This window comes from Bos grunniens, chromosome 16 (assembly GCF_055505025.1).
Source record: "Bos grunniens cultivar Pamir isolate PY7600 chromosome 16, Bosgru_T2T1.0, whole genome shotgun sequence".
Classification (NCBI taxonomy): Eukaryota; Metazoa; Chordata; class Mammalia; order Artiodactyla; family Bovidae; genus Bos; species Bos grunniens.
The window spans coordinates 59893860-59908075 of record NC_141180.1 but is presented as its reverse complement, the minus strand read 5'-3'; the positions used below and the strand labels follow the sequence as shown (position 1 = coordinate 59908075).

General features: G+C 37.9%; 1 protein-coding gene across 5 annotated transcripts in view; it reads left to right on the top strand.

Moving 5' to 3' along the window:
• Positions 1-14216, top strand: part of SPATA17 (spermatogenesis associated 17) — a 249351-nt gene that overhangs the window by 96641 nt on the left and 138494 nt on the right. For all 5 annotated transcript variants that reach the window (XM_086345295.1, XM_086345297.1, XM_086345294.1 and 2 more), the window contains one exon: positions 9748-9871. In XM_086345295.1, the coding sequence (XP_086201421.1) occupies positions 9748-9871 (124 nt within the window). The remainder of the gene's footprint in view (positions 1-9747; positions 9872-14216) is intronic.

Here is a 14216-nt window from a genome sequence, read left to right as displayed (position 1 = left end):
CTATTGTTGTACTTAGCTCAATGTTACTCTCAATTATTGGCCGTCATATATATTACATAAAAATTTACTTCCTTTTATAGAAGTTATTCAGAATAGTAAAAAGAAAATAATTTTACAGTGATATATGTGCATATTTTTTAGAAAGAATACTATACAAAAGTGTCATTTCAACTAAGTCTATTCAAAAGAGCCAGAAGAAGAAAAAAAATTGATTTTCATGAATGATTTTTGAATGGAGTCTTACTGCTTTTTAAAATCATGCAAAGTAGGCAAATGAAATAATGGAGCAATTGGATGCTCCCTTTTTATGATCAGAGTGAAGTCATGGTATTGTAATTTTATAACATTGACCATTATCTTCTCTTTTAGTTTTTTTCATCCTCAAAATATCTAGTCTATAGAGTACAAATTTGCTAGCATTACCCTTCGAGAGCCCGTTCTCCCTTGGTCAGGAAGCCTTTCTTCTGCTCTAAAGTGCATGATCCCACCCGCTGCTTGCTGTTGATGCCTCAAGTCTACCAAAGAAAGCTGGAGTTTTTTGTGCGTCATCCAGCCTCATTTCATTACCACTCCCCTCCACCGCAGCTCACCGTCTTTAGGGAAAGCCTGCTCATTGTTCAGTTCCCGACCACAGTGCCTTTTCCAACCCCTCTAATCAGAGGCAAGCTCGCTGAACTCAAGAATTGCATATGTATTTCTTCATAGACTTATTCTGTCTATAGGCTAGTTAGTTGTCCGCTATTTTATTTGCAAGCTACTTGAAGGCAGGGACTGGACTTCCTACATCTTCATTTCTTTTACTATTTTAAACATACTTATGACTGCCTGAGTGAATAAGCAAATGAGTGTTAATTTTCTTCATGATACTAACTCCTAAAGTAGCTTAAACGTTTTGAAGAGAAATTGATCTATATTGCAAACAAAGGATTTTCAAGAGTAACTGAGAAGTGTGTTATGAGAGCACTTTTCTAAATCTTTTCAAAATGTGAAAATCTCGACTTTAGATTTCAGAGTGAGGTGTAGTGTTCAGTAGCAGCCTGAGTTCTTGAGTATCAAGGACTATGTACTGTGGAGTGCTTACTTCTAAAGCCTATTTCCCCTTTTGAAAATGATACCCTAATGAGATTTACAGCACCTGTCCAACATTCCAGGGCCCAGGTAGCCAGGTAGATAGCATAAGTGATTTAAATTATTTGACTGCCTGAAAGTGAAGCTTTTGTTTCAAATGCAAACATTTGGGGTATCTTAATGACTTTCAAATCATCTGTTCTAAGGCTTTATCAGTCTCAAAATATTTTTGGATGTCATACACCAACTTCAAGCTTGTAATTGCTTTATTTGTGGTTAGTGATTTTACTTATATTTTAGACTTAGCCTTCTCTTTTTTCTTTTATTACGTACTTATTTGGTTACATGAATATGTACAGATTGAGAGCAGACAATCATTAGAGATACAACATAAGTACATTCAATAAATTTAACTAAAATACTTATATGACATAACATACCACAGCAGAAACTGTGCTATTCAGCTAGTTTTATTTCGAGGGCTTTATAAATAGAAGATATCACTGACTTTGTCTGCCATCAAACAGAGTAAGGATACTAGCTGCTGCTGCTGCTAAGTCACTTCAGTTGTGTCCGACTCTGTGCGACCTCATAGACGGCCTCCTACCAGGCTCCTGTGTCCCTGGGATTCTCCAGGCAAGAACACTGGAGTGCGTTGCCATTTCCTTCTCCAATGCATGAAAGTGAAAAGTGAAAGTGAGGTCGCTCAGTCGTGTCCGACTCTTAGTGACCTCATGGACTGCAGCCTACCAGGCTCCTCCGTCCATGGGATTTTCCAGGCAAGAGTACTGGAGTGGGGTGCCATTGCCTTCTCTGAAGGATACTAGAGACTTGTTTAAATTCACTGTCTTATAATTGTTCTTCTTAAAGATGGTGCGGGTGATAGCTTTTTGTTTTTATTTGAGAAATTATGGAATTGGGGACAGCTGTGCTTTAAAAAAAATTTCTGTATAATTTTTAAATTCCTCTGTCAAAATTATGATTTCTATGAAAGTACTGTGATATATAATATCAATAACCTCAGCTATGCAGATGACACCACCACTATGGCAGAAAGTGAAGAGGAACTAAAAAGCCTCTTGATGAAAGTGAAAGAGGAGAATGAAAAAGTTGACTTAAAGCTCAACATTCAGAAAAGAAGATCATGGCATCTGGTCCCATCCCTAGCACCGAAGAATTGATGCTTTTGAACTGTGGTGTTGGAGAAGACTCTTTGAGAGTCCCTTGGACTGCAAGGAGGTCCAACCAGTCCATCCTAAAGGAAACCAGTCTTGGATGTTCATTGGAAGGACTGATGGTTAGGCTGAAACTCCAGTACTTTGGCCACCTCATGCGAAGAGTTGACTCATTGGAAAAGAATCTGATGCTGGGAAGGATTGGGGGCAGGAGGAGAAGGGGACAACAGAGAATGAGATGGCTGGATGGCATCACCGACTCGATGGACAGGAGTTTGAGTGAACTCCAGGAGTTGGTGATGGACAGGGAGGCCTGGCGTGCTGCAATTCATGGGGTCGCAAAGAGTCGAACATGACTGAGAGACTGGACTGAACTGAACTGAACTGAACTGTGATATATATATCCCGTCCCCCTTGTAGTACTTCATAGTGCTTTAGCTAATATGGCGATACTCATATTAAGATCATTAACTGAATATAATTGTATCTCTTCATGATGTCTTCATGAGTAGAATCAAACTGTCTTACATTCTAACAGAGCTTACATTGTCATCACTGTACACTCGTGCTTCTCAGACTTTAACGGGCAAGAGATTGACTCACGGTCCTACCCTCCAGAATTTCTGACTGAATCAGTCTGGGCTGGAGCCTGAGAGTGTGCATTGCTAGCAGTCCCCAGGTGAAGTCAATGCTGCTGTTCAGGGAATCACATCCTGAGAACCATCCACCGTCTTTGGCAAAGAGCCAGAGTCCAGGTTCTCCCCTCCCCTCCCTAAGAGAGGCTTTGTCATTGTGGTTTCTTCCCTCTTCTAATTAAACTATCAGAAGTGATGAAATGTACTAGTAGTCAGCTGAGAAATAAATAAAAAGGAGACTCACCTAATTTATACTAGATATTAGGCCAGCTATTTTGGGAGGGGCACATCAATGAGTACATCTTAACCCTAACCTTCAGGAAGCTTCATTTGGGCTCAGAATTGAGCCGGCTCATGTACTTGTTTTTGTAATCACTTCTCTTAGGTTTCAGTCATCATTCATACGATGACAACTTCCATACTTATGTGGAGACAATAGGGTAAATTCTTTACAATATTAATTATATCCAGCGTAATGGGTCTACTGTCTAAGACTATCTTTGTAAAATCTATTTATTTATTCATTCAAACAGACATGGACAAAACAGACATAGTCTTTAGAAAATTTGCAGTCTAGTGGGTGAGGTACATTAAATAAGCAAATACTCTGGCTTCTCTTCAGATCAAAGATAATAAGCAAATTTATCCATGAAGACATAATTAAAAATGTTAAATTCTGCAGAGGAAAAAACTAAATTATGGTACTATGAGTGAGAACAACAATGGGAGAAAATTCAGCTTGCTGTAAAGGGAGTTCAAAGCAGAAAATAGAATTTTATAAGTGAAAGTCCGGAGGTAATTGTTTGCTAGGAAATGAAATGAGGACCATTGGGTAAATTGTTTGCTGGGAAATAAGGCCACGGTGACTAAGGCATAGGAGTGGCAGGAGAATGTGGTGTGAAGTGAGATGGAGAGTTAAGCAGGGCTGTTCCCAAAAGGCCTTGTGGTTTTTTTGGTCTGTTAGTTGTGTTGTGCTGATTAGCTCTTAAGCATCTTTTCAGTTTCAGTCTTTTTTTGTACACCAGTATGATGTACATTGGGCTTCCCTTGTGGCTCAGTGGTAAAGAATTCACCTGCCAACGCATGAGATGCGAATTTGATCCCTGGGTCAGGAAGATCCCCTGAAGAAGGAAATGGCAACCACTCCAGTATCCTTGCCAGTGGGCAATAGTCAAAGGGTCGCCAAAAGGTCGGATACAAATTAGCAGCTAAAGAACAACAATGATGTACATTAGCATTCTTTACACACTCAAAGAGTAGCAAGTGGACAATGTGTGTTAAGAAGAGAGGACATGTGTGGCTGCAAATGCAAAAGTTTGTGTATTCCATTGTCACTTTGTTGCTGTTCAGTTTCGAAGTTGTGTCCAACTCTTTGGGACTCCGTGACTACAGCACGCCAGGCTTCCCTGTCCTTCACTAACTTCTGGAGTTTGCTCAAACTCATATCCATTGAGCCGGTGATGCCACCCAACCATCTCATTCTGTTGCTCCTTCTCCTCCTGTCTTCAATCTTTCCCAGCATCAGGGTCTTTTCCAATGAGTCAGCTCTTCCCATCAGGTGACCAAAGTATTGAAACTTCAGCTTTAGCATCAGTCCTTCCAGTGAATATTCAGGGTTAACTCCCCAGTTATTAATGCTATCATCTGATGATGAAGAAGAGTTGCAATTAATTTAAACTTTTTCAAAACAGATCAGCTTTTCCCTTTTGTGGACTTTGGAAAACTAATATGGATTTTTTTGCTACCATCAAAGTTACCATCTCAGAAAAAAAAGTTTATTGATATCTAAATAAAATATTGGATTGGGCAAAATGTATGATATGAATATAGTATTGTGCTTAAAGATGTGGATTTTGCTCAGACCTAGATTCAAATTCTGACTCTGCCACTTTCTAGTTTGAGCGTTTGGGCATAGATCTCATCTCTGTGAATCTCCTTTCCTGATCTATAAAATGGGAGGAGTGATATCTGCCCCACAGGACTGTGGAAGGATTAAATGAGGTATGTAGATATCTTAAAGGGCTTCCCAGGGGGCTCAGTGGTAAAGAATCCACCTGTCGATACAGAAGACGCAAGAGACTCAGGTTTGATCCTTGGGTCGGGAAGATCCCCTGGAGGAGGAAATGGCAACCCACTCCAGTATGCTTTCCTGGAAAATTCCATGGACAGAGGAGCCTGGTGGTGTACAGTCCATGGGGTAAAAAAAAGAGTCGATCACAACTGAACACACAGATGTCTTAGCCAGGAAGCTCTTGGAAACAAAATGTAAGTCAAGGATTAAATTACCCATCCTTTATTTGGGTGGTTCTAGTTTAGGGCAGTGAGGGTGAGAAAAAGGGAGAGTGAGGTGTCTTAGAAAGAGTGTAAGAGTATAAGAGAAAGAGTGTTTCTGTGTCTCAGAAACAGACTGTGAGACAGTAATTTGGCTCATGAGTGTTGTTGGGGGGCATTTGGGGAACAACATTTTGAAAGGAGTAGAAGAGGAAAGCAGAGGGAGAAGCTGACCTGCATCAGAAGTCTCCATCAGTATCAGGAAGCTCTGGGATTCAGATGGGCCTTGAGTGTAGTGCCAGATTGACACAGAGGCCTCTGTATTCCTTCCGTCACCAGCTATTGGGTGCAAGCTGGGGTAGAGGGTGGCAAAACCTGGGACGGGGTAGCTGTTTTTTCCAGTGGAATGTATTTAGTTCAAGCTGTCTGCTACTAACACTCAGGGCAGCTGTGTTGGGTGCTTTGGTCCTTTAGTGAGGACCGAAGGGAACACCACAGGATGACTCCTTCAGTCCCAGACCCTGCTTCCTATCACATCCCGGAGTGACTCAGCCCAGCACAGCGGGTGTGCCTGCTGTTTTTAGCCATACAGGATTTCTCCCAGTTTGCCAGGAGACCTCTTAAAGCAGTACATGTAAGGCAGAAAAAAGGGAGAAAATTCTCTGCATGAATCTTCTCTGTCCCTCACTTGCCACTGTTCAAAGGTTTGTCCCATGCTTCCAGCCTTGTAGGAAGCCAGACTCTGTGCTCCGCCTCACGGAATTTTATCCATAAGGTGCACACTAGTGTGGAGAGAGAAAGGAGGAGCTCACTGAGGAGATTTTAAAAAGCATAAAAGATTCCTATTCAATGGAGTAGATAAAGCAAGTAGCCTAGTACCCAGATTATAGGAAACAATCTCTAATGTAACACCTTACTGTGTGCTAGTCGTTACTTTGAGCACTTTAACAGAGATTAATCAATTTCATCATCACAATAGCTTGATGGAGAAGATCCTGAGACTGATAATATATTTGCATTTTACAGATGAGGATATTAAGGCTCAAAGATTAAACAGCTAGTAAGTAGCCCGGGAGAAATTTTATAACCAGGTGTCATTTCAGAGTCTGTGTTGGCTAACTGCTCTGCTATATTGCTTCCAAATGGCTATTACTATTTTTATTATTATTATCATGTTAGACTATGTAAATATTTTATTATCATTATAGATATCATTAGCAAAATGTGTTCAAATATGTAAAGCTTTAGATAGTTTCAGTAATTTTTGCCTTTATTTTTACAAATATCTCAAAATGTTTGTACATATAAAAACTGGTGCAGAAAGTCTCGGGACTTATCCAAGTTTCATTAACTAAACAGTAGTACACAAGATCATAAGATGAAAGAAAATGTGTGGTTCATTCAATAAAAATATCTCCTGTATAGTATTTCTTGTATTAGGACGACTACAATCAAATATAAGGTTAGAGGCTCTGCAAATCTAGGCATTCTAATTCCATTTCTGCCATTAACTGATTTGTGATTCAGATTGGCTCATTTCATCTCTTTACGTATTTCCATATTTGAACAACAGGGCAATTAGTTATACCTATCCCATATATATCACAGGATTTTTTTTCAGATAGAAATTAGACTATATACCTGAAATGTAAAAACATATTCATAACAGTCTGAAGCTATTTGGAAAAATTTGTAATTGTTTAAAAAGCATTTTAAAAACTGCTGGACTGAAAAAATAGGTGAATTTTATATTTTTGTAGGAACCCTAGTTACAGTGGTTTCCAGCTTTTAATCTTTAATAGGATCATAATTTTCTATTGCATCCTTTACACTGAGCCATATCTTCTCTATTGCTATAACAAAAAACCTGTATATCAAGGATAAATAATTTATTCAGCTCTTCCTACTTAGTTATTTAACAAAGACTATTTAACATGAATATAATGGAGGTGTTCAATACGACTGTACTTGTTCAAGTAGAGCAATAAATCAGCATAAGATTGATTTTTTTAGGTAATTGTATGAATTTATTAAATTAATTAATTTTGTGATTTGAGATTACCCTCAATTACTTTTTCTAGGATTTTTCAAATTTCTTGGGTTTTTTTGTAGGGTTTTCCAGTTCCTTCTGGATTTACTCTGTGCTTATATACTGGAAACTAACATTCTCTTACATTCCTGTCAGTTTTAACTCTCCTTGTCAAGCTTCTTGAGTACACACAGATTGTTTTATGTTTCCATATCCTGAAGATGAACTGTTTTTACTTCTTTAAATAATTTCCACTGCTGATTTTGTATCCAAGTCCTATTTACTTCTTTGTACCTTACCTGTTTGTGTATGTGTTCAATTTTATTGGGCCTTTTTTTTTTCTTATGTTAGATCTCTTCATATTCATTAAATTACTTACACAAACTTCTTTATAGATGTGTTTTTTTAATTTTTGTGATCATTCAGAATATTGCTGTGCTTATCTTTGGGGTAACATAAAATTGGATCATGCGTATTTGAGTAATTATCCTAAGAGTGGCAGTTCATTGGCTATTTTAAATTCTCTTAAAGACTTATAAGAGGAATTATAGAAGAGATATTTATTTTTTACATAATATCGAGAGTAAAGATGAAAATTAATGATGTGCTCATTTTTTTATGTAACACCTGATTGCTATTTTTCCTGGTAAAAATTCTCAGTTATTCATATGTAACTGCCTTGAAATGTGTACCTAAGGACAAAGAAAGGTCACCAATCCCTCTAACTCCTGGTTCTTTGTCAAAAATGGACACAGTTAATGAGGTTTGTTTGGTACAGAACAAATTCTCAGACACAGATAGAGATCCTTTCAATGGAAACAAATTTGTTTGGCTTTACCAGGTTACTTAGCGATTAATAATAGCCTTGAGATGCAGGTCAGAAAGGTCATTGTACCAGCTTGCCAGCACAATCTAAATGTGCAGCCAGCCCTGCTCTGTGGGTACAGAAGCCCCCAAAATACTATGCATAAAGTAAAACAGGCTATTTTCTGACTCCTTTTTTCATATTAATAAGCAATTTTCAAGAGAAGGGTGGCAAAATGAGGGCCATGCCACTCCAAGTAATTCATTTATTTTGCAATTTAATCTTATGTTGGAAAAAATAGCTCTGCTGCAATAGCAGGGCATGGTGATTTTTAAACGTCAGTGTGTTTCATAAGTAACCTTGTATGAAGTATTGTATTAGTAGACTTTAACAGAACATTGCAACAAAAATATTTCTGGTCATGACAGTAGGAATGGGACTCTTTTTTTTTCTTTGGTTTTTGGAATTCTCTTCTCTACTTTCCCTGCTATCTTTGAGGCATGTGCGTAGAAGATTTACTTAAAATTTTACTTATAGAACTAGACAGTATGTTACATATTTTAAAAAAAAATAAAGTACAATTTCAAAACATTATTTTAATGTGAGTGGTTAAACTTGTTCTTTGAAAAAGAAAGGATTATTCTCCCATAGTTTGATATTATTATTCTATTTAGTAGGTATTTTTCACGTAGTATATTTTAAGAGCTAATTTTGTGTTTAAATTTCTTAGATACACATATATAAATGATGAAAAGTTTCATTATTTTAATGGGATTTGTTACAGTTAGAATGCTGTGAACTTTTATGTACACGGTTTGACTTTTATTCTAATTATTGATATAAATGAATAAAATGTCAGCCTTTCAAAGACAAGATAGTACATGTACTATTGTTGGTAATATTTGAACTGTTTAACTGAAGTAAATTTAGACTGAATTAAGTATATGTTTAAAACGCTATCATATTTTTTTATTTATTTTTTTTAATTTTATTTTATTTTTAAACTTTACATAATTGTATTAGTTTTGCCAAATATCAAAATGAATCCATCACAGGTATACATGTGCTCCCCATCCTGAACCCTCCTCCCTCCTCCCTCCCCATACCATCCCTCTGGGTCGTCCCAGTGCACTAGCCCCTAGCATCCAGTATCGTGCATTGAACCTGGACTGGCATCTCGTTTCATACATGATATTTTACATGTTTCAATGCCATTCTCCCAAATCTTCCCACCCTCTCCCTCTCCCACAGAGTCCATAAGACTGTTCCATACATCAGCGTCACTTTTGCTGTCTCGTACACAGGGTTATTGTTATCATCTTTCTAAATTCCATATATATGTGAAAAACGCTATCATATTTTTAAAATTAGCCCATAAGTATGTAAAATAAACAACTACAGCTTTGTAAATACCAAATTTAAAGGAAATCAGTAGTTTAGATGTTTTATTAAGTCTAAAATGGTTAATCTTCAGCCAAGGAAAATGACAATTAACTTACTTTGCACTTAATATAGTCCTTTAGCTACTGATTATAATATGTAGATATTTGACTTTCAGAATTTCACCACTGAAAGATCACTTAAATGCTTTTTAAGGATTGCAAAGATTCACCTAGAATGTGCTGGTAAGATCGATTACTCCACTGATTTTGATGAATGTGGAGGAAGGTTGCCCCTCAAAAACTGACTTGATTCTCCTCAGTGAAAGAATTAAAAGGTTAGCGTATCTTTCGTATCACAAATAACCGCAATCTTTCGCTGCAGGGAGGCCCTGGAGGAGTTTGCAGAGATGAAAGAAAGGGAAGAGAAGAAGGCAGACCTCGAAAGGGAGGAGAAAGAAAGAGATTACCAGGCTCGAAAGATGCATTATCTCCTCAGCACAAAGCAGGTTGGTCTACCTGTCCCTGACAGCTCACGGAAGCCACTGGGGCCCCCGGCCTGACAGAGATAAACTAGCAGGCTGAATGGGACATGACTTGTTGAAAAGATACCGCAAAGACACTACTTCAAGTTCAATTCTGTGCTGCTCTAAAGGTGCACGCAGGCACCCTGGCTGCCCCGTGACAGCAGCTTCGTGGAGGCAGCTGGGCCAGGCTGGTAGAAAGGTCCAAGTTCACCACCAAGGGTATAACATCCGTTTCCAAATCCAGACTGAGTGGCTCATGGTTGTGTTGTGAATTGATCAGGAACTAAGAAGTTATTGAGATCGCTTTCATGTTGTCTCTGTGAACTGAGCGAATGTTGAGATTAAAACCATCCTTTCTAAATTCTGATGCAAGTTTTCAGGTATAGCTTTTAACCAAACTGCGTGAGCAGTTGCATCTTCGTATAGAGATGTACATGTGGAATTTGGAATAGTAAGATGTTGCTTTTCTGATATGTGGGTAGGTTTCAGTGCCTCAGATCTCATGGTTACTAAGAAAATATACACTGCATGTAGAATGTTTTGCTCACAAAGAATAAGATTGTTGTTGTTGTTGTTTAAAAAAGCATGAATTTAGGGGTTGAAGTGTTTTGTTACTTGAGCTTGAAGCTGTGCTCATTCAGTCATATCTGACTCTTTTGCAACCCCAGGGACCGTAACCTACCAGGTTCCTCTATCCATGGGATTTTTCAGGCCAGAATAGTGGAGTGGGTTGCCATTTCCTTCTCCTGGGCATCTTCCTGATAGGGATCAAATCCAAGTCTCCTACATCTCCTGCACTGCAGGCGAATTCTTTACTGCTGAGCCATGCTGCTGCTGCTGCTGCTGCTAAGTCGCTTCAGTCGTGTCCGACTCTGTGCGACTCCATAGACAGCAGCCCACCAGGCTCCCCTGTCCCTGGGATTCTCTAGGCAAGAACACTGCAGTGGGTTGTGATTTCCTCCCCCAATGCATGAAAGTGAAAAGTGAAAGGGAAGTCACTCAGTAGTGTCCTACTCTTAGCGATCCCATGGACTGCAGCCTACCAGGCTCCTCCGTCCGTGGGATTTTCCAGGCAAGTGTACTGGAGTGGGGTGCCATTGCCTTCTCCCTGCTGAGCCATAGGGAAGCACAATGGGAGCCTGAGGCTGGAAAGTAGCAATTTCTTGGGTTTTATTCTTTCTCCTAGACTTCAAGCCCAATTTTAGGGTTCTCGCTGAGTTGCACACGCAAATCTCTTCAGACAGGAAAGCCAGTCCAATCCCAGTGGGAGAGAGTGAATCTAAGACTGAATGTCTTCCTTAGAGGTATCTAAGGTCAAAACCATAGTAAATACTGGGCTGGCTGTGTACATTTGGAACACAGGTCTCTTGTACCTCTGGCTTCTATTTGGTAGTCTAAATAACAATACTTTCAGTAATGATTACTATCTTAATAAGTACTTTAATTTGGATAGCTGAATTGTCTTCATTTAACAGGCAAGGAAACTGAAATTCAGATAACTTTGTGACTGGCCATAGACACAAAATTAGTAGTAAAAGCTCTGGTGTTCAAACTGAGGTCTTTCCACTCTAAATACCCAGGTACTAATTTAAAGATAATTTGAAAACTAAAAAGTAAAAGTGTTTTCAATTTTTATTATAAAATCCATAGCACTGTAAACATTTTAGTTGTGTGATTAGTGGGCTACATTTTAAAGATACAGAATTCCAAATCTTTTTAGCAAAACTTTTTTTTTCAAATGTTAATTACTAATGGTAATTTCAATTTTGTTGAGACTAAGCGTAGCTATAAATACAATCCTGTAATTCTTTAAACTTAGTACTCATTCTTGGTGACAGTTTTTTTCTTTTGAAAATTTTGAACTCCCTTTATACTTATAAACTTTCTGTGTGGTTTATACTTATGATTTGTAGTGTGATAGAGAAAGCAATTTTAAAAATGATGAAGTGGGATTTAACTGAAGCATCTGTTACTTCTGTTTTATCCAGAGTTTTTTAGTCATTGGGTATATAATGTAATAAATTGGAAAGACCATAATGGCTTAGCGGTTTTACTAATAAAAATAATACAGTAGCATATATCCATGGAGTGCTTACCATGTGTCAGAGAATATGGTAGATATTTTATACATGTTATTTTTTAAAGTATTTTGATTTCTTTTCAGTTTTAAATTAAGTGCCTGGTTTAACAAATCATTTCACAAACTCAACTAGGTAACTTGACTCATGGACCTTTATAAATTTTCAAGCAAATGACTATTGTGTTTGTGTTAACAATACAAGCCAACAATGCGGTATCCCATTTTTCTCCTTGTTTAGCCCATGCTGACTGCTAGTAATATCTGTGTATATAAACTTCAGTTTAGTGATCACTTGTCCCCAGAACTTCCTGGCATCCAATGAAATGATTCTTACCCTAAGTGAGAGCTTGGCTGCCAGCTCAGCTTTGTCTCATATAAATGCCCACACTCTCTCTACTGTACCATAGCCTCAAAGAAGAATCATTGGGCTATTACCTAAACTTGTCTGAGCCTGTTTCACTGTGCACCTTAAAAACATTGTGAGGATTAAATTTAACATGTTTAAAATGTTTCCAGGCCCTCAGAGAGCATTCAGTAAATGATAACGATCGTATTTTTAGAATTTGAGCTGTCAAGGATAAACTAAGACTCTACACTTTGACTTTCTTCTATTTGTTTTAGCTATTGGAACCTCTCATTTTCTCATTTCCCTTCTTTGCTTTCCTTTAATTATTAAAGAAAATTAGTTAGAAATCTTCATAATGATGCCGCCTACCTCTACATTTCATACCTGGCTTCACCGACCTGAGGGCAATACAGGGAAATGATGTTTTTAAATCACCTCCCTAAGAGAGGAATATTGTAAACACGTCAGGAATTTTCATTTGAATCTTCCAAGTTAATATGTTTTGTCATACTGACCTTTAATATTTGATCACAAGTAACTTCATGGGAAATAGATGGGGAAACAGTGGAAACAGTGTCAGACTTTATTTTTCTGGGCTCCAAAATCACTACAGATGGTGACTGCAGCCATGAAATTAAAAGACGCTTACTCCTTGGAAGGAAAGTTATGACCAACCTAGATAGCATATTCAAAAGCAGAGACATTACTTTGCCAACAAAGGTTCGTCTAGTCAAGGCCATGGTTTTTCCTGTGGTCGTGTATGGATGTGAGAGTTGGACTGTGAAGAAGGCTGAGTGCCGAAGAATTGATGCTTTTGAACTGTGGTGTTGGAGAAGACTCTTGAGAGTCCCTTGGACTGCAAGGAGATCCAACCAGTCCATTCTGAAGGAGGTCAACCCTGGGATTTCTTTGGAAGGAATGATGCTAAAGCTGAAACTCCAGTACTTTGGCCACCTCATGCGAAGAGTTGACTCATTGGAAAAGAGTCTGATGCTGGGAGGGATTGGGGGCAGGAGGAGAAGGGGACGACAGAGGATGAGATGGCTGGATGGCATCACTGACTCGATGGACGTGAGTCTGGGTGAACTCCGGGAGTTGGTGATGGACAGGGAGGCCTGGCGTGCTGTGATTCATGGGGTCTCAAAGAGTCGGACACGACTGAGCGACTGATCTGATCTGATCTGATCTGATATAGATAATAAATGAAGTCATGTGTTACTTAATGTATTAATTTTAAGATAATTATGCTGATATACTGATGTACTCATACTGCCAGCATAGTTTTAAAGTCAGTTTTAAGCATATTTCTAGTACAAATCTAATATACATCTTAAAATAGTTCCAAAATCTATTACTGATTTTTAATGGTAATAATTATTGCATCTTTATGCAAGCAAAAGTATTAACACTAATAGGAATTACTCAGGTAAATAACTAATATTACAATGAGTGAATTAATAGACCCCTCAGGGTTTTATTAATTAAAAAGTTCAAGTCATACTAAAGCACCTTTTGTATATGTTTATTTCAATGAGAAAACTGAACATGGTAACTTATTTGCATAAATAATCAATCACCATTTACTAGTAGTAATAAGGTTAATTTGTTGCTACAGACATAATAGGATTAGTCAATTATATTTCCCAGAAAATACTGTTTGTTATGCACCTCATCACCTGTAACACAGGATTGGATTTAGTGCCCTTATTAAATGAACACATCAAAAAATCTCTGTCTCTGTAAAAGTTTTATGAAAAGAAAGCTAATTTTAGTTGATTTGAGTAAGTAAAATGCAAACACTGCTTACATTTGTAAATTTAATTTATCTTTCTGCAAAGATTGATTATTTAATAAAGTTATTTATTTTGATTCAGTAACCAGTCAAACTAAATCTAACACAT